General features: G+C 30.6%; 1 protein-coding gene across 4 annotated transcripts in view; it reads left to right on the forward strand.

Annotated features, from left to right (window-relative positions):
• The window catches only part of mal (molybdenum cofactor sulfurase), a 71,055-nt gene that overhangs the window by 29,836 nt on the left and 13,550 nt on the right, over nucleotides 1–27,669 (forward strand). For all 4 annotated transcript variants that reach the window (XM_075356057.1, XM_075356058.1, XM_075356054.1 and 1 more), the window contains 7 exons: nucleotides 534–791; nucleotides 1,937–2,213; nucleotides 5,306–5,422; nucleotides 9,368–9,523; nucleotides 16,863–17,029; nucleotides 22,569–22,843; nucleotides 27,300–27,524. In XM_075356057.1, the coding sequence (XP_075212172.1) occupies nucleotides 534–791; nucleotides 1,937–2,213; nucleotides 5,306–5,422; nucleotides 9,368–9,523; nucleotides 16,863–17,029; nucleotides 22,569–22,843; nucleotides 27,300–27,524 (1,475 nt within the window). The remainder of the gene's footprint in view (nucleotides 1–533; nucleotides 792–1,936; nucleotides 2,214–5,305; nucleotides 5,423–9,367; nucleotides 9,524–16,862; nucleotides 17,030–22,568; nucleotides 22,844–27,299; nucleotides 27,525–27,669) is intronic.

The following is a 27,669-nucleotide window of genomic DNA, read 5'->3' on the forward strand; positions in this document are numbered from 1 at the left end:
TGCTCCAGTTTCTTCCATAAACATCCTTACTGTGATTTCACAATTTCTGTACATTAATTTTAATTTCTGAGGCATTTACTTTCATTTTAGTACTAATTGTATGTTCCTTTTGGTAGAGCCTATCATAGGTGTTTTTAATATCCATAAAGTTTATAATTCACTCCTTCCCATATTCTGAACTCTTTCCAGTCATCTGTTACATGGAAAGATAAAATTGATTGTGGATTTTCCCCTTAAACCCATACTGATGTCCTTCAGATTCATGTTTCACTTTCTTTCGAAAATGAGTTCTTTTTTCATGAGTATTTTTTTTAAAGGCTAAAAATGTATTTTGTGATGCTCCTGATCAATATTTCACTATGATCCCCTTGATCATACTAGTAAATACTACAGCTGTTACTTTTGTTATCTAGTGGAGCATTATAGACATGATGTGTATTACATAAAGTTAGTTAATTATTACAGTAAAATGTTTATTTGTACTTTTTATATTAAAAAAAATGTATAATAAAGGAAATTTGTTTTGATTTCAGCAATGAAAAATGGTATTGTATGCTTGATGCTGCAGCTCTTGTATCTACTAGTCAGTTGGATCTCTCGACTTATAAACCAGATTTTGTTTGTTTGTCATTTTATAAGTTGTTTGGCTTCCCAACTGGGCTTGGAGCTTTGCTTGTTAATAACAAAAGGGCAAGCAGTCTTCTCATAAAATCTTATTATGGTGGCGGAACGGTTCTCATTGCCTTGAGTTCACAACCCTATCATGTTAAACGGCCTTCAATACATGAAAGGTGTGTAGATAGATTACTTTAATATTAAAAGAGGTATAATAATTGTTTTTTCTCGATCACTGTGTTGTCATTCTGACTTTTGCAGAAAATTTTCAAAAAATGGGCTACTTATCAGAATTTTGTGGACTGTTATCAGAGAAAAATATGTTATTTTTCCATATTTGCCATCATCTGACAATTTTTTTTTCAGGTATTAAAATCTTTTGTCTTTGAATAGAAAGTTGCTCATTCATATTTACCTTAAATAAATACAGAAGCATTTAGAAGTGCTCTATGTTTTAGTTTTAAAGGACTGGTGATTCTTCTGTTTATAACATAAAAGAAATCATAAGTAAATAATGGTTTAGTTTCTGATAAAAATTATCTAAGCATTATATATGTAACTCATTACATTACATTAGTTTTTTTATTATGCAACTTTTTTTAATTTTAAGTGTACTGTAGAATGTTACATTAAGTGTGTGCAGATTTATAGCTAAGACTAGCAAGGATCTCCCTCAGGGGTGATGTGTGTGTGTGTGTGTGTGTGTGTGTGTGTGTGTGTGTGTGTGTGTGTGCGCGCGGGAGTGTGCGCGCGCGTGCGTGCGTGCTGCTATAACTTGCAACTTCATAATTTTACTTTTATCTTTGTGTAATTTTCATTATTTTCATCTGATTGTGTCTGTAGATGTGACTACATAAATAAGAAATATCAGAGTTTTTTACTGTAATCTGACTAGTAATTTTTTATGTGAGTAAACTATCTTCGTGTTATTATTTGAATTACTTACTAGTGTTTTAAAATAATATTGATATGACAATTGGGTATTGGAAGTGATATTTATTATTACAAAAGTCCTGTACATCACATGTAAATGATAGTGATATAATTGAACTTTTAAATATTATTTTTGCATTGCATGATAAAAAAGTACATAAATAGATCCTTAAATTAGTTTTTTGTCATATTTCATTGTATTGATAAAAAAAATGTGGAAAATAAAGATTTGGTAAAAAAAGGACTTAATAATATGATTTTCTGCAAAAAAGGGCCATTAAAGGGTTAAGAAAAAGTGATTGTTTCTAAGTACAAAATTTATAAAAAAATTAAATAACATTTTAATGGCATACTATTTTGCTACATGGGAACTTTTATTCTGTTTCAGGTTTGAGGATGGTACGTTAGACTTTCTTTCTATCATATCATTGTTACATGGTCTGAAAGCATTACAGCAACTCAGTACAGATATGCAAAGTTTATCATTGCACTGTTTTACTGTGGCGCGTTATTTACATAATAAACTATTGAGTTTGCATCATGCGAACAATAAGCCAGCTGTTATGCTGTATTGTGATACAGATTTTACTGATCCTTCTACTCAGGGGAACATTGTTAATTTTAATATTATCAGATCAGGTGGTGAATTTGTTGGATATGCAGAGGTACAACTATACAACTATGCTACTTGTGTTATGTTTTTGTATATTTAATGTTATTTTAAATCTTTTACTTAGTCTGCAACTGACAAATAAGCTGAAGACGTATTTTCTCAGAATGAAACAGCTACCTTTGAAGATCTGGTCTTGGTTACCTGAAGTTAAAATCTGGAGTGATTGTGTGTGTGTGTGTGTGTGTGTGTGTGTGTGTGTGTGTATGTGTATGCGTGCACAATAGTTTCAGGGTACTGTTCTGTGTTGCTCGTCCAAGTGGTGAAACACTGCCCATTAGTAAGGCAACAATAACTGTGTTATTGTTAAGGTATCTTATCAGAGTTACTTCCTTAACTTCATCAGTAACCTGATGGTAACTGCCTCGATTTTATTTTTTGCATAAATCTGCTTTTTGGAGTGGTGTCTTTTTTATTCAATCTGAATGCACCTTTCCTGTTCAGTGATGGCTGTATTGTCATGAAGCATTTACAATGTGAAATGATGTAACAAAGTTACTGAAAAATAGGCACTACTCTTATTGTTGTTATTGTGCACCACTACCAGTCCTGGAGATGAGCTCAGTAACCACTGAACACCCAACATCCAGTTCTGAAATCATGTTACCCACAGAGGTACCTTGATACGGTTTTTCTTGACCAATATATCTGAGTCTGGTGCAATACATATCTATGACAACAATGTGCAAAAAAGATCTTAGTCAAACTAAAGAGAAGCTTCACAGTCTTTGGCAAAGCCCACACTGCACTCAGGAAGATAATGCTGTGTGTTTGGTGTGATTGGAAGGGCATTGTGCATCATGAGCTGCTGCTACAGGCAGAACGATAAACTCAGACCTGTACTGTCAAAAATTAGTGTGATTGCACCTAGCAGTTCAAAATAAATGGCCTGAACTGGTGAACTGAAAGGGTGTTGTATACCATGCTGACAACGCCAAACCAGATACATCTTTAACGACCCATCAGAATTTAAGAGAATGTGACTGGGAGGTTTTAATGCAACAACCATGTAGCCCAGACCTGACACTAGCAGACTGTTATTTGTTTCGAGCTTTGCAAAACTCCCTGAGTGATGTTAAGTCAGTTTCAAGAGGCCTGTGAAAGCCATGTGTCACAATTTTTTACCAGAAATCACAGAAGTTTTATAGCAAAGGGATTATCAGGTTGCGAGAAAAATGGCAGAGATCTTAGAAAAACATAGTGCATATGTGGTCTCATAATATTATTCTTCAATAACAATAAATGTGTTCTCAATTTTGGTCTTCAAAGTCTTGATTCTTTTTCAACCTAATATATACCAACAAAAACCCGCTATTTTAGCAATATTTGCTTTACATGATTCTTCCATCATGTAAACACACTTTGATCCACCTCTGTTTCCAAAGTACCTCAAATTCTAATATTTTGAAAAATGTATCTGTCTTTTTACTAGAATTTTTGATTGTAGATTAAACCTGTTCATATGAGGAAAAACAAAATAAACATCATAACAAAATTGATAACAACACATATGTGTATTCACATTTATAGTTAATTAAAATATCTGTGTTAAAAAAATATGTATAATTTATTAAAATGCACACTAACAGCAAAATAATTTGATAAATAATTCAAAAGTATACCTTTATATGCTGAATTTTTCTTTTTTTGATTCACTTCAGCAATATACATCACTTCATCAGCAGTATATTAATCATATACTGCTGATAGTATATGATTAATATACTGTATACTTAATATACTTCAAATAAACATATTTGAAGTATTAAAGGTAAAGCATACATTTTAGGCTAAAAGTCAGTTCCTCTACATGCAGATTTATTCTGATACATTTAATATTCATTTGTTGTTCATTTCATTTTTATATCTGTATTGAGAGTAATGGTATTTAAATTAAAATTAAAAAAAAAAAAAATTATATGTTTATAATCACCATGATGTTGGCTTATGGACCAGAGTAGTACTAACCAAGGTTTGAATCCCACTCTAACTGATAATTCTTTATGGACTACTCTGGATGAAGACATGACAGGTTGAGTAAAGATTTTTAAGATAAAAATATTTTAAATATATTACAGTAATATATTGCTTGCTACATTAGGAATAGTAAAATAAAATTTGTTTTTACAAATTAAGTATAACTATATATGAGGTTTTTCGTATAATTACCAAACCTTTTAAACAGAAACTTTTCTGCTTACTCAGCCTTGTTACTTTAAACGTTATCTCCAGTTTGAATGCACTGCTCTAACAATTCTACCATCCTTTAAAACATTTCTGGAATGCTTTCAAAGGATTACTGCTCGATTTAGGATACTGCTCAATTAGATTGTTTTTTTGTGAAAATCACTCATTTTAAATAAAAATTTCCAGGTACAAGTAATACTTTTTGATATAAAAAAGCATAGTATGATAATTAAGCAAAATGTTGCATTGAAATTTTTGCTAAGGCGATTTCACATGTTTCATCTAGGTTACAGGATGATATTCATTCTGTTAGTAGCACTAACTGATGTGCTATTGAAAAAGTCTAGGAATTCCCTGTAAAATCTCATAAAACATTGTAATAGGCTTTAGAAAGACTAAGATGAAAAATAAAAATGTTAAACCATAAAATTTACTCTTTATCTTTGTGTAAGAATTGGTGGAAAGCTTACATCAAAAGATGCTATGAGTCAAATACGCAATACAGAATGGAGACATGTAAGTTTGAATTTTTAAGGTTATCACATCATTATGTAAATTGTAATGTAAAATTTAAAAATGGTGAAATTTAAAAACTTAATAAAATTGTGAAATTAGTTTTGTAAACATGATTTTGGAAAGTAGAAAGGTCCTATTTTCTTATTCTAAAATAGAGGAAAAAAATAGCTTGTTTAAAATGTAAAAATTATTCTTATATCATGTAAGACATTTTTTCATTATATTTTTTGATCTACTGTGTAAGCTATTTATATTTTTGAGTAAAAAAAAACCATTAATTCTGTATTTAATTAAAATATTAATTGAATTAATATAAGTTATAATATTTAGTTAATTAAACTTAGTTTATTATTTGTATTGATTGATGTGGTATTGTGTTATTAGGTACAAGCCTTGACAAATCTATATAAGATTCACATAAGAACAGGATGCTTTTGTAACCCAGGTGCATGTCAACGTCACCTGAAACTTACTGATGATCAACTGATGCACAATTTTCAGGTCGTTGAACTTGTGTAATGTATTAAATACTGATATTTTTATATTTTATAAATATTGATGATAAACCTTTTTCTTAGAACCTATTTGCTAACAAGAAAATTCTTGTAAAAATCTTCAAATAGTGGGCAACTTTTACTTTCTTCTTAAGAATCCTTATTTTTTGTAATTATTTTTCACTTGAGATCCTGTTCAATAAGAGTGAGTGTTTCTTTGGTATTTTTTGTGTTGCAAGTTGTTGTCTGTTAATAGTTCCTGTTGAGATATATATTTTGCAGCTGCTTAAAAAGTCAGAATTAAGACATAAAAACATTATGGTTAGATCATGATTTGAGGTATCCACTATTATAAATCATGAATCCTATTAATCTTTCTTAACCTATTAATATTTTTGCTTAAGCAACATTTTGGCAAACACAAATGGGACATATTTATGCTTTGTTTTTATGGTTGGTTGCTTTTTTGACCATATTTAATAAATTGCTAATCCATTTAAAGATCTCATATTTAAAATTAAATTAAAAGAATTTTTTTTACAGAATCAATATTATTCTGTTAATGAGTAGTTTATTAATAATTATAATTAGTTTGTATTTAATTAATTATAATTAGTTTATTAATAAGCTAAGTAAAATAAAAAAAATAAATAAAATCCTTCTGAATTAGTTGCATCTTTTTCTAATATGTTGAAGTTATATTTACTCTAATAATATCCATTAACATCTACTTTATTTTGTACTCATTTTATTTATTGTTCGTTTCACATATTTACTATTATTTCATACATTTAATATTTTTAACTAGTAACACAAACCTTAATCACTTACATATATATGTGTAAAAGATGTGATTGATTAAGGATTATACTTCACATTATTACATGATAATCGCTTTTAACTAAACAGAGTAAGTCAAAAGAATGGAACCCCACCCCCCAACTTTAAAACCATTCCAAATAGAATACTGTAACTTTCAGGATAAGTTATTGGTCAACTACTTTTCCTTTTGATGAGAAATAAAATTTCAACCCCTTCCTGGAGATGGCCCAGGGATTGAAACTCAAATATTTTATATGGTAACACCCTTTGTTTGGTACATCACTTTAAAGGTTTCTTAAAGACAAGAAAAACAGTGTAAATAAAACATTGGTATGATTGCTGTACCCAAAATGGCGGTGGGATAAGTTTGGATTTTGAAAATGATTAAATTTGAAAAGTTTGAGTAACAGAATTAATTAAATAAATAAAAAGAAATTAAGCTGAATTAAATTACAATTTAATCTAATCTAATTAAAATTTAGTTTAAAAGATGAATTTAAATTTAAAAAACTAAACAATTTTTATTTTTTAACACAAAAAATTGTTGTTTTTGTTCTAATTTAATGAGTAAATAAATAAAACTGTTGTCACTTAATCATGCTGATCAGCTAATCATTGATGGTTTCTTACCATTGTTGCAAAAATAAAGCCTATTTCATTGTTGTGTACTATTCCATTTAGAGTGTTTTATTACTACACTGTCAGTTTCTCATAAGAATTTATATTGATTGGTTGGCTAATTAATTTTGCCTGCCTTTACTGCATCTTTAAGCCACATTAGTTATTTACCTTTTTACTTTTTTGTAATTATTTATTACTAAGTTAGTTTTTTCTTGCTATCTGGTAACATTCACCATATCATTCATTCTGGTCACATATCACTTAGTGAACAGGAGAGTCACACTTTTAATGATGAGGGGCTTTGTTGATAGAGTTAGGTCGTATAATGAAGTTTGTGAATTGTTCAATGCAACATTTAATAATTGTAATCCTATTTCAAAAAGTACAGTGCCAAAAACCATCAAATGACTTGAAGAAACAGGGTGCATTAAGAATAGAGGAAAATCAGGAGGCCTAAATCTGCTACAAATAATAAATTGTTAGAGATTATGCAAGAATTTATTGAGAATCCTCTTTTCTCAACTCTAATAGCAGCACGAGAAGGTAACATTTGCCAAAGTTCAGTGATTTGAACATTGAAAAGTGAAAGTATCAAATCCTTCAAAATCTGTCTGGTGCAAGAACTTAATGAAGATGACTATGATGGAAGACTTGAGTTCTGCAAAATTATAATGAACAATATTTGTGCATATCCTAATATATTAAACATCAGTTTTTAGTGATGAGGTCACAGTTTTTTTAAATGGCAATGTAAATCGCCATAATTGTTGATACTGGACTGATATTAATCCGCAGTGGTATCGTGAGGTACACACAGTATCCAGTCAAAGTAAATTTTTGGACACTAGATTTGTGGACGATTGATAGGGCCTATATTTATTGATGGAAATTTAAACACAGTGAAATATGAGGCTTTGCTTTGTGTCTAATAGTATTCCAAAAACATTCAAAATGTTGTTATCCTCAGCTTCCGATTCTTCTTAAGAAGTTTCAGTTGAAACTTCTTAAGAAGTTTCAACAAGATGGTGCCCATCTCATTTCAGTCTTCAGTTACGTGAAATTTTAAATGCTTTTTTCCTGGAAGATGGATGGACTGAAGGGGTTAAATAGAATGGTCAGCAAGATCACCTCTACTTGTCACCATTGGATTATTTTCCATGGGGCCACTTGAAAAGTATTGTTTATCATACTAGGCCCCAAGGTATTGATGATTTACAAAATAGGATTTGAGAATCAGCACAAAATATCACTAGGGAATCATTGAATATTGCAGTATAATCCTTTTACAACTTACTGGCACACTGTCAAACAGAAGGAGGACATTTAAAATATTTATTAAAATAAATTGTAAGTAAATAAGCAAAAATTATGCTTAATAAATTTTTTTTTAAATAAATTTATTCTATAATATCCATTTAATCAGATTCTTATAAATTTATTTATTTGCGATAACAGTTCCATAAATTATTAATGTAATTTTTTCAAAATCTGTCGCTATTTTGGGTACAGACATTGCACCAATGTTTTATTTATACCATTTTTCTTGTCTTAAAGACTTTTAAAATTTGTCATACAAAGGGTGTTACCATTTAAAATATTTTGAGTTACAACTCCTGGGCCACCCCCAAGAAGAGGTTGAAGTTCTATTTCTCGTCAAAAGGAAAAGTAGTTGACCAATATCTTCTCCTGAAAGTTACACTGTTCTATCTGGAACGGTTTTAAAGCTATTGAGGGGTTAATATACTTTTGTCTTGTTCAGTAATGTTATGTATTTTTGTATTTATTTTTTATGTAATTGTGAAGTTGCTCTGAATAAGGTTTTACCATGGTTTCGCCTGATCCATCGATGCAAATTCTGGGGAAGGGCTTCTTTTTTGTGGATTTGAACGAAAGATGTATGTAATTTAATAATACATACCAATCAGAATAAAATATTTATTAATTTATAAATAGAACATGATTGTCAATAGAATTTATGGCAAAGTGTGTTTCATTTTATATGAATCAGCTCATGCCATATACTTCAAGGTTTTTGGAAATGATAATGACAGGTTCCATGTTCATTTGACGTCTGGTTTATATGTGCTGCAAGAATGATTGGCATATGTTACAGAATAAATAGTATAAGTTGTACAGAATAATAGTATATTATTATTATATTATATTATTTATTATTCTGTATGTTACAGAATAATAGTATAAATTTCCACTGCAATGTGGAAACCAGTTTACTTTTGACAGTCAGTCTGAAGTCATTTTTGGAATAGTCCTTGCTATTAATATTAATTATATATTTTTTTTTATTATATATTACTTATATTTTAAAAATATATAAATTTATTATTCTTTATTAATTATTTATAAAATAATTATAATGTAGTTTTTAATTAAAACTAGTTAATGTTTGATTATCTGTTGTTGTTGGGTGATTTTTAGATCTTAATTTTGAAAACTATGGTGTGTAATTAGAGAAGAAAAAAGTAGGTTTAATTTAGTGTGATTTTTTTAGGAGGGTCATGTCTGTGGTGATAATGTTGATCTAGTTGATGGACAGCCAACTGGTTCAATCAGAATTTCTTTTGGTCCATATTCACGATTATCTGATGCAGATAAATTTATTGCTTTAATGGAAGATTGCTTTGTATTAAAACCAGTTTTGTATAAGGTAAAATTTCAAACTTTATTATAACTTTCTTTATTTTTTGTTTTAACATTAATGTAGTATTGTTACATAAAAAATTTCACAACCTAAATTTTTGATAATTAATCAATGAAAAATGTGAATGTAATGGTGATGGTTGCACTTAATCCAAATATTAATATATTGAAATTATACATGTTTGTAGAACATGCCACACTGGTCATGGCATCAACTGTAATAAAACTAGAAAGTGGTTTTTTAATTGATAATGAATCTTTTCCACTAGTTTACACTACAGATGGTAGAAGAGTGGATTGTGGATTGGATTTAGTGGATAATCAGAATTGGTGTTTGATTGAAGATGACATGTTTGTAATGCTTGTAATGATTCATGAAGTAAATTCATTTTTACCATTTACTAATTTTTAATTTGTCATTTCTTGGTCTTGCTTCTAGAGATACTTGCAATAGTGTTGTCTTCCTCATACTCTCTTGAACTTAACTGGTTGCTATGCAAATGATAGTCTGTTAGTTTTACCAAGAGGCTTTTGAGGATGTTTTTTTCTTAAGGAAAAAATGCTTTCGTGTTATCATTGCCCAGTTGAAGATGGTTTTGATTATATTGCAAGCAGTGAACATTTCTCACAAACAAAATTTTTCATTACCATTTCTCACAAATGGGTAACTTTTACTCATACAAGTTGAAACATCATCTAACTCAATCTTTCTGACAAAGTTTTAAAATCTCCAATCATTTACCTTCATTTTTTTGGGAAGACCAATTACAATTTGTTTCCTGATTTTCTTTGCATATTTCATTATAATATTAGGAGTTTTTTTAAAATCTAAATTGGATGAATTGCATCTACACTCATTACTTGTCAAAAGTACCTACCTTTGACAAGAGTTGTATGAATGGGTTGGAATCTTTAGTCTGCCACAGGCTTTACTGACATGTTGATATCAATATTATACATTCTATATTCATATTTGTTTGGATGAATATGATGTGGTTTCAGAGTTTGTTAGTATGACAGGAGAGGTCGAGGAATTTCTATATTTTCAAAAAGAGAACTGACTCATACATTCTGTTCCTAATTCTGTCACAAGAGATTTTGAAGCTGTTACTGTACATTAAATCAGGATCAGAATTTGTTTTTGAGTTTTCTATATTTCCCACCTGACACTAAGCTGAATGAATATTTTTACTGAGTGAAATAAGTTCCTGAAGAGATTTGAAATGGTGATAGAGGTGTTTAATCTGAATTTTGTAAATAGTTTCTGTCATGAGTATTTCAAAACTTTTCATAGCTTCTGAATATATGTTCAGAGCTGTATTCAGATTGGGAAGTTTAGCTACCGTTGTTCAAAGAAAAATGAAGTTACAAAATGAATAAGAGAGATCCAAATATTTTTTGAAAATGGTTTTTTATGATATGCAAATATAAGGTAAAATGTTAAGGAAATAAAAACCAAAATTTGTAATTGATTCAAAATCTAGAAAGTACTGATTGTACAAAGGAAATAAGATTATCTAGCAACAGTATTAAAAATATTGGAAGATTATTAAAAAGGGAAGTGAAAACCCCTCATTATAATTCTTATCTTATAGTCAAGAAAGGTTTATACATTAAGTCCCTAGCTGGGTGTGTAATTTTATTCTTTTTTTTTATGAATTCATTAACGGGTGTGGTTATTGATGTTTCATGTTGTGTTTGACTTTCCCTTTTGTTGCTAATCATGAGAGATATGTACTTGCTGAATTTGATCTCTACTCTGATGTTGATGTACTGAATGCTGTTTCTTCCTTAAAGAATAAACTTCAGCGTGATTGATTTTGTTCATGTATCATTCTTAAAGATATTTTTTAAGTTTATAATAAAAAAAATAATGTAATTGTTACTTTTTCCAGAGTTTTCCCTGCATTTTTAACATGGAAAAAATGATTCTTTTATTAAAAAGAGGTCTAGAAATCTAGTAGCAGTTACAGGTTCATTGCTTTGTTGCTGCCACTGTCAGTTTTAAAGAGAATTGTACAATAAGTAAAGATTGATGAGTTTAGAAAACAAAATTTCATTTCCCTGAAATGAAATTTCACAAGAAGAAATCAAAAGATCACAAAGAAGAAATCACAAGAAGAATCACAAGAAGAAATCAACAATGAATGCTACTAATCTATTTACTGATATGCTTTTCATAAATTATGTAGTAAAATGAAGTGTTTGATTGAATCAGTCAATCCTTGCATCCAAGAAGGTGGAATTCTGTGGTATAATAAGGTCTGTTTTGAATATAAGTGATACGTTTTAACTTTTTGAAGTATGGTTTTTCTGATTGGTATTGTACTGTTGTATTCACTTATGCTATTAAGCGCTTTGAGTAGGTGTTCTTCAGCCAATTTTAGGACCATTTTTGCCTTTGTTTTTTATAAATTGTTATTTCTTATTGAGAATAATTTCTTAAGCATCTAATCTGTTGATACATCTTTTTGTCTTCTTCTGCCTTCAACGTAAGCTGTCCCTGAGTGATTTAGAATATTGGTTTTTTCATTCAAAAATCTATTTGTTAATGTCAATAAAAACTGTTCTTTAAACATTAAATTAAAAAAAAAAAGTATAAAAGTACTTAGTAAGATAATTTTTATTCCTATTTAAAAAATGTCATAAAACCAGCTTCTTTAGCAACCATGTTGATTCAGATTTGAACTGGAACTTCTTATTTCTTTATGTAATAAATTTAATACAAAAACTCCTTTTGTTTTATCAGTTAAGAAGGTTTCTGTCATTAGATGCTTTAATTTTGGGTTACCACACGTATTTTGGATCCTTATTACATTATGATGCTTTCCTTTGGAATCATATAGTAATGTGGGAAAAGTTTTTTCAATGCAGATGTGGTTGAATGAATACCATCAATTAGATTACCAAGAGGGTATGTGTAGAAAAGTGTTTTTAAGGAACAACTGAATTTTGTTCTATATTAGAAATTAATTCAGTTCTATTTAATAATATTTTTATGGTAGACTGGATCTGATTTGCACAATCATGATATTGGGTCTAAAATTTGTTACCTCTTTGATAGCGATTAAAGCAAAACCTTTGACTCAGCACCCAATTATCATAAGTAAAAAAAAAAAAAAAAAACATTAATAGTTTAAAGATATAAAGAAATTCCTCCTCTATGAATCATGAGACCTTGCCGTTGGTGAGGGGGCTTGAGTGCTCAGGGATACAGAGTAGCTGGACCGAAGGTGCAACCATATCGGAGAGGTATCTGTTTGAGAGCCAGACTAAGGAATGATTCCTGAAAGAGGGCAGCAGCTCTTTCAGTAGTTGTTAGGGGCGTGAGTCAGGACGACTTAAACGGCCGTATCAACATCACTCAGTCCTCTGAGTACTGCGCAGCTGAAAGCAATGGAAAACTACAGCTGCTTTTTTTTCCAAGAAAATGTGGCTCTGCATTTTCACATATACAATAATGGAGGCGCCTTCCTTGGTAAAATATTCCGGAGGTAAAATAGTCCCCCGTTCGGATCTCCGGGTGGGGACTACTAAGGAAGGGGTCACCAGAAAATTAAAAAATAACATTCTACGAGTCGGAGCGTGGAATGTTAGAAGCTTAAAAAAGGTTGGTAGGCTAGAGAATTTAAAAAGGGAAATGGATAGGGTAAACGTGGATATAGTAGGAATTAGTGAGGTTCGGTGGGAAGAGGAAGGCGACTTTTGGTCGGGTGACTTTAGAGTAATTAACTCAGCGTCAAATAATGGGCAGGCAGGAGTAGGTTTCGTGATGAACAAGAAAATAGGGAGGAGAGTAGAGTATTTCAAGACGCATAGCGATAGAGTCATTGTAATAAGGATAAATTCAAAACCTAAACCGACAACGATTGTTAACGTCTATATGCCTACAAGCGCCCATGATGATGATGAGGTAGAATGTGTATACGAAGAGATTGATGAAGCAATTAAACACGTAAAAGGAGATGAAAACTTAATAATAGTTGGAGATTGGAATGCAAGCATTGGAAAAGGCAAGGAAGGAAATATAGTGGGTGAATACGGGCTGGGCAAAAGGAATGAAAGAGGGGACCGACTTATAGAGTTTTGCACGAAGTATAATTTAGTAATTGCCAACACCCAATTTAAAAATCATAATAGAAGAATATACACTTGGAAAAAGCCAGGCGATACTGGAAGGTATCAGATAGATTATATCATGGTTAAGCAAAGATTTAGAAATCAACTCTTGGACTGCAAAACTTACCCTGGAGCAGACATTGATAGCGACCATAATTTGGTGATAATGAAATGTAGATTGGGGTTTAAAAACCTGAAGAAAAGGTGTCAGATGAATCGGTGGAATTTAGAGAAGCTTGAGGAAGAGGAGGTAAAGAAGATTTTTGAGGAGGACATCGCTAGAGGTCTGAGTAAAAAAGATAAGATAGAAAATGTAGAAGAAGAATGGGAGAATGTTAAAAAAGAAATTCTTAAATCAGCAGAAGCGAACTTAGGCGGAATAAAGAGAACTGGTAGAAAACCTTGGGTTTCAGACGATATATTGCAGCTGATGGATGAACGTAGAAAATATAAGAATGCTAGTGATGAAGAAAGTAAAAGGAACTATCGGCAATTAAGAAATGCTATAAACAGGAAGTGCAAACTGGCGAAAGAAGAGTGGATTAAAGAAAAGTGTTCAGAAGTGGAAAGAGAAATGAACATTGGTAAAATAGACGGAGCATACAGGAAAGTTAAGGAAAATTTTGGGGTACATAAATTAAAATCTAATAATGTGTTAAACAAAGAGGGTACACCTATATATAATACGAAAGGTAAAGTCGATAGATGGGTGGAATATATTGAAGAGTTATACGGAGGAAATGAATTAGAAAATGGTTTTATAGAGGAAGAAGAGGAAGTTGAGGAGGATGAAATGGGAGAAACAATACTGAGATCTGAATTTAAGAGAGCATTAAAAGATTTAAATGGCAGGAAGGCTCCTGGAATAGACGGAATACCTGTAGAATTACTGCGCAGTGCAGGGGAGGAGGCGATTGATAGATTATACAAACTGGTGTGTAATATTTATGAAAAAGGGGAATTTCCGTCAGACTTCAAAAAAAGTGTTATAGTAATGATACCAAAGAAATCAGGGGCAGATAAATGTGAAGAATACAGAACAATTAGTTTAACTAGTCATGCATCAAAAATCTTAACTAGAATTCTATACAGAAGAATTGAGAGGAGAGTGGAGGAAGTGTTAGGAGAAGACCAATTTGGTTTCAGGAAAAGTATAGGGACACGGGAAGCAATTTTAGGCCTCAGATTAATAGTAGAAGGAAGATTACAGAAAAACAAACCAACATACTTGGCGTTTATAGACCTAGAAAAGGCATTCGATAACGTAGACTGGAATAAAATGTTCAGCATTTTAAAAAAATTAGGGTTCAAATACAGAGATAGAAGAACAATTGCTAACATGTACAGGAACCAAACAGCAACAGTAGCAATTGAAGAACATAAGAAAGAAGCCATAATAAGAAAGGGAGTCCGACAAGGATGTTCTCTATCTCCGTTACTTTTTAATCTTTACATGGAACTAGCAGTTAATGATGTTAAAGAACAATTTAGATTCGGAGTAACAGTACAAGGTGAAAAGATAAAGATGCTACGATTTGCTGATGATATAGTAATTCTAGCCGAGAATAAAAAGGATTTAGAAGAAACAATGAACGGCATAGATGAAGTCCTACGCAAGAACTATCGCATGAAAATAAACAAGAACAAAACAAAAGTAATGAAATGTAGTAGAAATAACAAAGATGGACCACTGAATGTGAAAATAGGAGGAGAAAAGATTATGGAGGTAGAAGAATTTTGTTATTTGGGAAGTAGAATTACTAAAGATGGACGAAGCAGGAGCGATATAAAATGCCGAATAGCACAAGCTAAACGAGCCTTCAGTAAGAAATATAAGTTGTTTACATCAAAAATTAATTTAAATGTCAGGAAAAGATTTTTGAAAGTGTATGTTTGGAGTGTCGCTTTATATGGAAGTGAAACTTGGACAATCGGAGTATCTGAGAAGAAAAGGTTAGAAGCTTTTGAAATGTGGTGCTATAGGAGAATGTTAAAAATCAGGTGGGTGGATAAAGTGACAAATGAGGAGGTATTGCGGCAAATAGATGAAGAAAGAAGCATTTGGAAAAATATAGTTAAAAGAAGAGACAGACTTATAGGCCACATACTAAGGCATCCTGGAATAGTCGCTTTAATTTTGGAAGGACAGGTAGAAGGGAAAAATTGTGTAGGCAGGCCACGTTTGGAATATGTAAAACAAATTGTTAGGGATGTAGGATGTAGAGGGTATACTGAAATGAAACGACTAGCACTAGATAGGGAATCTTGGAGAGCTGCATCAAACCAGTCAAGTGACTGAAGACAAAAAAAAAAAAAAAAATAAAGAAATTAGAAAAGCTTGATTAATTAATTTAGGCTAAATTTTAATTAGTAGATTTTGCAAGTGGAATTTTACAGCATAAATGAAGTCTTAACCACATGTCACAGGAATGGTCGGCCGAGTCTGTACAAGATTACACCTCATTTACATGTCATATGTTTCATACTCATCACACTGGGCTGTGTGAGAGATTGCTGCTTATTGTTCACTGGTTAAACGATTGCAGTATACACATTAGGAAAAAAAAATTAAAAGTAGTGGAAATCTCAGCTGTATGCTAGAAAAGACTACAGCTGTTTCATTATGGAGTTCTGTAAAGGACCGTCTAGAATACTGATGAGATTGTCAGCAGTAGTAATATATTATATAAATTCTTTCCTTCACAATCCTTTTTCCACCCTGTTAATGAAATTATGAAAATATTTTCAATTCTAAGTAGCATTAGTTCAGCTCATAATTTGAAGAAATTTTTCGTCACTTGCTGAGAGTTTGTATTGTAATTGAATTTTTTTTGGGGGGGACAGCATTAAATGACAAGATAGAATTCTCTTCTTAATTACCAAAATATTAATTCTTTATATAATTTTAAATGAACTTATGGAATATTGAATTGCACTACAGAAAAAGAGGCAGAATATATCTTTTGTGAATATCTTATTATAATTCCTACAACTTTTCTTGAAATAAACTGAAACTCTCAAGAATTCACAAAAGAAATTTGATTTTTTATAAAACTCAATATTTTTCATTGCTGTATTTGTAAGTATAACTCTTAACAAAGCTCTATATTTATGCCAAATACTTACCATTGTGTTATTTTAAAGTGATGTGCACTTATTGACTAGATACTAATTTAATATGATTATAATTTTTTACCTCTAATGCTTGATTTTTATTATTGTATTAGGTTCCTGATTCATGGTCACAAACTTCAAAAAAATTAATGTCAAAATTCAAACCTGCTGAAGAAAGTGGTTCATTTATTAGACCAGAAGTATTGCATAAAGTTAAAGAGGGATCAGTCAAAGATGTCAGCAGGAGTAATAATGAAACTGTTTCTGAACCTGAGTTAATGTAAGTCATTATTTTCCTTGCTATTGTTTATGTAAATATTAAGGTACCTTTATCTTTTAGATGATTTTTTTTTTCACCATTATCATTATTTTTGGTATTATTATTTTCATTGTCTTTCCTTAAGTGTTTTAGAAAGGTTATAATCATTTACCACTTACACAAATCATTGTCTTTATATTATCAATTTCTTTTTAAAAATTTGTGCTATTGGGCAGGTATTTTGAATGATTGATTTCTGGAGGTGCATGTGTGTATTTGATTTTAATGAAGACTTTGGTTTTTTTTTTAGATGATTCCACTTGCTGAAATTATTTTGGAGTCTCTTAATGTTTGCTGTTATTTCTGTATTTCGTTTATTTCTTCAGCCAGATTCCTTTATTTTAAACTGATCCTCGCTGTTAAGCAAAACACAGTCACATCTGGGTGTCATGGCAGCAGTCTCTGCCCACCCTAACTCACCCCCTTCTGGGGCTTTCCTTTTGGAGTCTCCTCAGCGTCATTGAGACACACCGACTTTCTCTTTCGGTTAGCTGATATGCCCCTCTGAGCCACCTCTTCCTGGCCCTCAGCCAATTTCCAATATTTTGCATTCTTCTCATTCCAGGTGGCTTCAGTATTATTTCGGTTTGAATGCTATACTTGTAAAATATGTAATATTTTACTTCTTATCTATTGAAGTAATATCTGGGCAGTTAGTAGGTATAGTTTTATTGTGAGGGTGGTTCAGTTCCAATGTGGAACATAATTGTTGTTTTCTGAAAATTTAACATACTCTGTATTATGGAAATGGATTATTAATGGATTAGTCATTTTGTCATGTTTTGCTATGTACTATATTTGTCATAAGACTTTATAGTCGGCTGTTATGTATGGTATGAATATCTCCTGTATTTTAGATACATGTAAGGCATTTATAAAATAAATTTTCATCCTTGATGTATATGAATATTATTAAACTGGCTAAATGAATCCTTCAGGCTCAGGGAAGAAATCCCCATTAACAAACCAACGTTTTGACTTGGCTCTTGTCTACAAATGGTCAAGTTGACCATGCTTTGATTTCTCTGTCGGTTTGCAAATTTTGAAGTGTAATCTTTATCTGACCTATCTCTTTAACAGCATGAAGATTTAGTGGTGTTATTGTCAGCTGTTATCACCTCATACAGTGATGATCCTCATTCTGAGTGAATGTAATCTAATCTCTGCAAATTTATCATTTGTCTCTTTAAAGCTATGTAAAAGTTCCGTCTTTCTTTTTCCTTAAATAGAAGTATCAGTCTTTCAACTGCATTTAGGTTGATGCATTCTACTGTTGCTTAATACTACCATTTTGATTTAGGCACTTGAGTGATAAAATTAATATTTGTTTTTTTTAGAAAATTGGAATTGTGGAGCAAAAAATCTAGAAATATTTGCAAATGTGGATGAATATGTTACAGTGTGTTAAAAACTTGTGTTAAAAAATATATTAAAAAACAATATGTGAAAGTTGTTTTTGTAACCATTGAAAATCATTTAGCCATGCTGGTAAAGAATTTTAAAAAGTATTTTCCTGCTGATGACAACTGGGTAGCAAATTATGATTGGGTTAGGGATCCATTTCAAAATACTCCTGAAGAGCTCTCAACTGCTGTAGAAGAAATCTTCATAGACTTTACGGCAAGTGGTGAAATCAAAAGACAATTTGGTAATAAATCACTCTTTGGATTTTGGGCAGGGGTGGATGATGAATTTTCAGCATGGAAAACTAGAGCATTTCATATACTATTACCAATTTCAGCATACTACCTTTGCGAAACTAAATTAATAATTGTTAAGGGCAGAGATCAGGAGGACTTAAATGGCCATATCAACAATATTCAATATTATGAGTACTGCGGAGCTGAAAGAAAACAATGGAAAACTACAGCTGTTTTTTTTTCCAAGTAAATCTACCTCTCTGCATTTTCATGTAACAAAGATGGGAGACGATTTCTGTGGTAAAATATTCCAGAGGTAAACTAGCTTCCGTGTTTGGATCTCCGGGTAGGGACTACTAAGAAACGGTTCACCAGAAAATTAAAAAAACATTCTATGAGTTGGAGTGTGGTTTGTTAGAAGTCTAAAATAGGTAGGTAGGTTAGAAAATTTAAAGAGGGAAATGGGTAGGTTAAATGTAGATCTAGTAGGAATTAGCAAGGTTCAGTGGGAAGAGAAAAACAACCTTTGTTCATGTGATTTTAGAATAATTAACTTAGATAAACGGCAGGCAGGAGTAAAGTTTTGTAATGAACAAGAAGAGAGAAAGAGAGTAGAGTATTTCAAAAAGCTTAGCGATAGAATCATTGTAATAAAGATAAAATCAAATCCTAAGCTGACAATGTTTGTTAATGTCTATATACCTACAAGTGCCCATGATGATGATGAGGTAGAGTGTGTGTATGAAGAAATTGACTAAGCAATTAAACACATAAAAGAGGATGAAAATTTATAGTAGTTGGAGATTGGAATGGAGACTGGAAAAGGCAAGGAAGGAAATATTATGGGTGAATATGAGCTGAGCAAAAGGAATGAAAGAGGGGACTCTATTGTTTTGCTCAAAGTATAATTTAGTAATTTCGAACACCCAGTTTAAAAATCATAATAGAAGAATATTTACATGGAAAAAGCCAGGCGATACTGCAAGGTATCAGGTAGATTATATCATGGTTAAGCAAACATTTAGAAATCAACTCGTTAACTGCAAAGTATATCTTGGAGTAGACATTTATAGCAACCATAATTTAGTGATAATGAAATGTAGATTGGGGTTTGAAAGCCTAAAGAAAAGGTATTAGATGAATCTGTGGAATTTAGAGAAGCTTGAGGAAAAGGAGGTAAAAAGATTTTTGACGAGGATATCACAAGAGGTCTGAGTAAAAAAGATAAGGAAGAAAATATAGAAGAAGAATGGGAGATTGTTAAAACGGAAACTCTTAAATCAACAGAAGCAAACTTTGGTGGAACAAAGAGAATTGGTAGAAAACCTTGGATATCAGGTGATATATTTCAGCTGATGTATGAATGCAGAAAGTATAAGAAAGCTAATGATGAAGAAGGTAAAAGGAACTATCAACAGTTAAGAAATACTCTAAACAGGAAGTGCAAATTAGTGATAGAAAAGTGGATTAAAGAAAAGTGTTCAGAAGTAGAAAGAGAAATGATCATTGATAAAATAGACAGAGTATACAGGAAAGTTAAGGAAAACTTTGTGGTACATAAGTTAAAATCTAATAATGTGTTAAATAAAGATGGTACACAGACTTATAATACGAAAAATAGGAAGTTGAAGAATAGGAAGTCTGAATTTAATATAGCATTAAAGAATTTGAATGGGAGAAAGGCTCCTGGGATAGACAGGATACCTGCAAAATTACTGCGCAATGCAGGTGAAGAAGCGATAGATTATACAAACTGGTGTGTAATATTTATGAAAAGGGGAAGTTCCGTCAGACTTCAAAAAAAGTGTTTTAATGATATCAAAGAAAGCAGAGGCAGATAAATGTGAAGAATACAGAACAATTAGTTTAACTAGTCATGCATCAAAAATCTTAACTAGAATTCTATGTAGAAGAATTGAGAGGTGAGTGGAAGAAGTGTTAGAAGACCAATTTGGTTTCAGGAAAAGTATAGGGACAAGGGAAGCAATTTTAGGTCTCAGATTAATAGTAGAAGGAAGATTAAAGAAAAACAAACCAACATACTTGGCATTTATAGACCTAGAAAAGGTATTCGATAACGTAGACTGGAATAAAATTTTCAGCATTTTAAAAAAATTGGGGTTCAAATACAGAGATAGAAGAACAATTGCTAACATGTACAGGAACCAAACAGCAACAGTAATAATTAAAGAACATAAGAAAGAAGCTGTAATAAAAAAGGGATTCCAAAAATGTTGTTCTCTATCGCTGTTAATCTTTACATAGAACTAGCAGTTAATGATGTTAAAGAACAATTTAGATCCAGACTAACAGTGCATTCCAAGGTAGGTTATGATCAATCATTGTATCTAAAAACTACACAGTAGTATCTATCATGAAAGAAAAAGCTTGACTTTAAAAATTATTTTTATGAATCATTGATGGAAAATTTTTATATCATAATAGGAGTTGTTCTTATATGTGTTACTATTATAACTTTCAATATTTATTTGAAGAATACCTATAGCAATCGTATATAATGACTGCAAATTACCAAGTTTATTGACTGTTGTTTTCTTAATGCAATTTTAATATTCCATAACTTTTTTTTTTTTATAAAAGATAATATAAATATTAGTGTTTAAGTACAATTAAGAATGGAATACTTGTCATTTTAAGTACTAAAAGATAGTTTTTTTGTTGATTGATTTCTGTATTACTGCCATTTTTAAAAAAAATTACTGCTTTGATTTTTAGTAATTATAAGCTTATATTTTACTGAACCATTTATTTGAACAACACTGTTAGAACGTGTATTTAATTTTAGTTAAAAGAATGGAAAAAGGTTTATGAAGTAAAGTTGCAGTTTTATAAAACTAGTAGGAATTTTGACTATCTATTAGAAAAGAGTGCAGTCTGTTAATATAAATATAAAAGATGGAGGAGATTCTTTCCTTCACAAGCTTTTTACTATCATTTTGTTAATTGAGAATAAGGTGCTATTGATGGCAGAAGCAGTATTTTTAAGATTAAAAATCTTTAAAATAAAACATTAAAAATGGTTTTTAAACAATAGATAATTTCTTAATAAAGTTATGGAACATTGTAATTACTGAGAAAATGGACAAAAACCAGGTACTTTTTTGTCTAATATGTTGTAATACCTACAGGTTTTCTTCAAATAAACTGAGATTCTTAAAATAATGCAAAAAATGAAGAAAGTTTAATTTTGTATAAAGCTCAATTTTTTCAGTCATGATTTGTAAGATATAACTTCTAAGATTTTCTTTTGTAATGTGATTGTGATGACTACTACTGTCTGGTATCACTACCTATCATAACAGTGTTTTTCCCCTTGTTTACGGTAATTTTTTTTAAAGTTATGACCATTGGATTTCTGAATTTTTTACCTAATTAAATTGAATTAAAATTGAAAAGCTGCATAATTATCTTTAAAAAGTATAATAATTCTCAAATCCGTTTAAATTATCAGTGTGTCAGTATTGGATTGTAATTGAATATATAGTTTTAATCACCTGATTTTTTTTTTTACTACATTCAAACAAAATTGAAGTTTAGAAAATTGTTTATGGTTTTTATCTAATCTCTTTAGAGTACACCAGAAGTCAGTTTTTTCAGTGGCATCATTTCAGCCCTAAGATGAAAGTTGAGATTCAACTTTCAAAAAAGTCAAATAATCGAAGTTGTTACAGTTTGAAGTTTTCATAATTGATCTTATGTTTAAAGAATAATATTCGTTTTATGCTGTATTATTCAATGAATTATACTGAAATATGCTTTAGGATTAAAATGACAAATTTTTATGATTTTATAATTGACATAATTTTGTTTTGTTAAAACTAAATTTAAAAATTTTTCAGATCCACAAAAAGTATTTGTGAAATAGAAAGGAATGATGTTGAAGATAATGTTTGTGAGCTTGAGAAAATTTTTATATATCCTGTGAAGTCGTGTGCTGCTATGGCCGTTGGAGATCATGGTTGGCCAATTGATTGTCGAGGATTTAAATATGACAGACAGTGGATGGTGATTACTTCAGTGGGTGTTGCTTTAACTCAGAAAACTGAACCACGGCTGTGTTTAATTAATCCACATTTAACTGAAAATTCTGAATATCTTATACTTTCTGCACCTGGTAACTTCTTGACCTAGTATTTTAAAAATATTTTAATATTATTTGTGTCTATGTTTGTGCACGCATGTTTCTGATTGTGGTGTTTACTTGCTTGTGTTTCAAAAATATTTTGTTCACTGAGTATGGGAGTCTGTATTTTATTATAGTTTTGATAATAAAATAATGATTGTAATACTATTTAAATATTATATACATTATATATATTTTATTTTTTTTATTTTAAATAATGCTTAGTTTCTCAACTAGTTATTGCTTTTCATATCTGTCCTAGCATTTATTATGGTTATAATGTTTTTAAAAGCAATTTTAGATATAAGAGGTCGCTAATGTGTTCTCTGGTAATAATAATGCTCATTATGCTGCTATTCCTTGGAGTGAACAAATAAAGGTGTCACATTGTATGGCTGAGTAATGATTGCATTTTGGTGTGCTTGGCATGCTGATTTACAGCAGTGTACTTGGCTTAGTGAAGATATAGTAAGAATGCACTTCTTCCTGCATTTTTCATAGTAAGTTTGGTGTGGGATGTTGTTGTTCTTGGGAATAATCATGCAATCTTCAGGAATTATTTGTAACTCATCAGATCATGTAAGCGAATCCATTTAAGTTATGCTTCACTCGTACTCTTTTATTCATGTAAAAATAAAGATACTTTTGAATTCCCCTCATTCTAGTCTAAAAAATAAATAAGAAAATAATAACATGAACCTGGTAATCGCTTTATTTCTTATTTTTGTAAAAAAAAAAAATGTATGCTCTTCACATGATAATGGCAACATGATCAATGTAAATGATAAATTTCAACTGAGTCCTATTCTATTGCAGTAGAACATTTTTCTCAGAAATTTAATTTTAAAAATAAAGTTGAATTTGGAGTATGTATGAACATTTATATGAAACATAAATGGCATTCTGTATTGGTTGTTGACCACTTTAAAATGTAATCAGTGTGTAATTGAACTATGCATGCTGCATGTGCTATCTAGGCTAATAATTGTAAGTTGAAGAAAGGAAGGGAGGTGAATCTAGGTTTGTTGATTCTTCTGATCTTCAAATGACAATAACATTCGTTGACTGCATAATCAGCTGGAAACAATTGGATGTCTGAGTTAATGGAAGAATATGAGATGACCCAGTATATTTTAAGAAAATGTTGAATGTGTTAGGGAGTTCATCCTGCATCGTCCTAAAAAATCTGTTCAGAAGGCCAGCTGTGAACTAGCAATGCCAGTGATGACAGTGTGGAATGTTTTAAGGAAATGCTTATGTATGTATCCATACCAGTTGTTAAAAGGATTTGAAGCATACCGACTACACTACCAACATACCGACGCTTGCTTACTTTGCTATTGAAATTTTACAGCATGAAGATGACAACTTTTTTGATTTTAGTGATGAGAGACCATTTCATCATATTGGAAAGTTAACATGTATAATGTCTGTATTTGGGGGTCAGAAAATCCCCATGAACTCTTACAATGGGAAAGGGACTCTCCAAAATTAAATTTTTTCAGTGCAATATCCTGATGGCAAGTTTATAGGTTTTTTTTTTTCTGAACCAAGTGTAACAGAAGTTGCTTATTTGAAATTTAAACAACATTTATTTATTTAAAATTTATACTGCATATTCTTTCCTAAACTGCAAGATGCACCAGAGAATATTTTGGCAATGAGATGGTGCGCCTCCTCACTGGCATAATTCTGTACCGGATTGGTGGAGTGATGTTTTCCCTAACCACTGGATTGGTTGGCATGTATCTAGTGACAGAGTTTGTTTATGGTGGCCTCCATTATCACCGAATCTGACCCATATGATTTTTTTTATAAAGTATCTTGTGTATATGCCTCAGCTACCTAGTGATCTACCAATTTTAGGCACAGGATTGAAGCAATTGTCATTTCCATTACTTCAGACTTGCTGGTAAAAGTATGGGACAGACTGTCGTTTTGATTGGATATGTGCCATGTGATGATGATACATGCTGATATTGCTTACTTTTAGGGAAAAACTGTAAGAGTTACTCATTTTGTTTGTGATTATCTTCTATAAGTTAAAGACTAAAAACCCTGATATTATTTTTTGTACACTGTATACATTTTTGAAATATAAATACTAGTATTTTGTATCTATGTCCCAAATTTTTATCTATTTTTGTGGATTATTTGTAGAGTCAAATGGTAACTTGCATCTCATTTATTTTTCTTAAGATAATTAAATTTTTTTTTTAATTGAAATGTGCACTGTTTCTTTCTTGACTCTTAGTTGATGAATACTTACTGATTCCTAATGGATCTTTAAATAACTCAATTTTTTATTGTTTGTTCTTAAAAGCAAACATTCTTTACTTCAGTGATCTCCAGGGATTGATTTATTATGAATGTAGCTTTACCCTCTGGCATTTTACCTCATTTCACTCCCTTCAATTTTATAATGCTACTCACCAAGATATTAGAAGTATTGTCAAAACCATTTGGTAGTGTATAGTTTACCATTATACATTATTAGGACCAATTACTTACTGTATTACAGTGAACAGTAGTGAATAAATTGTATTAAAATTATGTTATGTATAGTTTGTATAAATATATTGTATTTATTCATTCTGTACAAAGAAATAGGTGTTAGTTCTGTATAAAAAAATTAACAACTCTTTGGTATTCTACTGTCTGAATATGATGTATCCTATAAGGGGATATGGGATACTCACTTACAGACCAAAGATATGTACCATAAAGGGGTACTGGTACTGTTTACTATCTGAGAAAACCGAGTATATTCACAGTGAAGGTAGAAATATTATTAGCAATCTTAAAAAAATAATTGCTTTAATGACAAGTGGTATTTTCCATATATTTTTGCATTTGAAGTTAAGATGGTTACATGGTAGATTGGTATTGATCATAGTACTGTACTAATCAAGTCCAGATAATGTGTTAATTTGATAATATATTTTATTAATGAGTTGCCATGATATAATGCATAAAAAACTATCTTGAAATCAGATTAAATTTAAATGCTCTGCACATTTATTTTTTTCCTAACTGAAATATCTTTGTATTACATAACACATAACACAAAGGTGACTTCACATTTATAATTGTATACAAAAATAAATCGAATTTCTTAATAATAAATAAATAGAAGAGGTCTCGGTTGTCACCTTATTTTTTAGGTATGCTACTGTAATCTATCCATCCAATGAAAACAAAATTCCAGCAGTAATGTCATGGATTTGAACAATTATTTAGGCTGTAAAATAGTTGTTAATTGAAAGCTAGAAATATAGTATTATTTTTTTTATTAGTATATATATAAAATGTGTATAAAGTAATAAAGTGTGGGTGTGTGTGTGTGTATGTGCGCACACGCGCGTATGTATGTACACATACTTTTTTTTTACTGAAAATTGCCTTTTGAAAAGTAACGAAAGTTTTGCAACATTACTAATTATTTAAAAAAAATGATTTGTGTGGAAATTAGATTGCATGATGTTGGTTTCTAGGTGTTAAAGACACAGTAATTCATTATGAAGAAAAAGAAACATCATTTGTTATTTGAACGGAACAATTTTGATTAATTAAAAGGAAAAGGCAGTTAATCATTACAAAAGGATAAATTAAATTATTAATGAATAAAGTTGTTATACTATGAACAGAAACAGAAATAATTAAAACATTTAAATAAAGGTAAATTGGTGAAATGCACTTATAGCAAATTAGGTGTATGTAAAAATGTGTAAATGATTGTTGACAAAATAAAGAATTAACAGGATTTTTACACTCCAATTGAGTCCAAGAAAATATTGTCCAAAAAGGATGTTATCTACTCAAAATTGACACTTTAAATGTTAGCAAATAAGATTATTAAGATGCACTTTATTTAAGTGTGTACAGAAGAACTAGAAAGTAACTCCAAGTAGAATGTCACTATTAAAGTAAAAGAAATTAGTCTTTTAAAAGTTTAAAAGTAGAGAAGAATTTTATGTTAATGAGGTTTGACTTTTATATTGTAAAAAGTAAATAGAAAAGAGTACTCCAAGTTCAGTAAGTAGAAGAACCTGGCAAGAGTTTAAAATTAGCATTATAAATTAACTTAATTAAAGGCATTTTCTTTTATCTGTAGAATGGGCAGTTTCATAAGTTTCAGTTGACATCCTTTCTAAAGTTTGATTCAGGAGCTGATATTAAAAAAAAAAACAGTGAAAGATAGATAATTAATTAAAAAAAAAAAATCTTTCCAACATTATAGTCATGGGTCCAGCCCCAATTCTTCTAATTAAAAGGGTAAATATGGTATTTCCTCTAATAAAAAAAAATACTAATTCTTCATGTAAAAAAATGTATTTATTTTGAAAAAATCTTAGAATGATTCTAATAGCAGTTATCAATACTTGATAAAAATATTGTAATAATAATAAAAAAAAACAATGTAATTGCTTTTAATTTTTATTTTTAGGTATGGAAGATTGTTATGTACCAATACATCTCACTCTTACTACTAATTCGACTACTAGTGATGTTGACCTGTGTCAGAGTAAAGTATGTGGTGATAGGGTATTAGCTATTGATTGTGGTGAAGAGGTAGCATCATGGTTGGCTGATGTGTTAGGAAGACCTGGTGTTAGGCTTGTTAAACAGAGTTCTGATGATGGCAGAGTAACTCTCAAAAGTCGTCGGAAAGGTAAGCTGTTATTAAATTATGCTAAAGCTCCCAAAATATTAAAGTAAAATTAACAAACCAGGTATAAATCAGATGTGTGTTTTGTTTTGTATGTATATAAGTGTATTGTTTTTAATTATGTTCACTTAAAATGTGAAAAGTGCTA

Source organism: Lycorma delicatula, chromosome 2, assembly GCF_047948215.1.
Source record: "Lycorma delicatula isolate Av1 chromosome 2, ASM4794821v1, whole genome shotgun sequence".
NCBI lineage: Eukaryota > Metazoa > Arthropoda > Insecta > Hemiptera > Fulgoridae > Lycorma > Lycorma delicatula.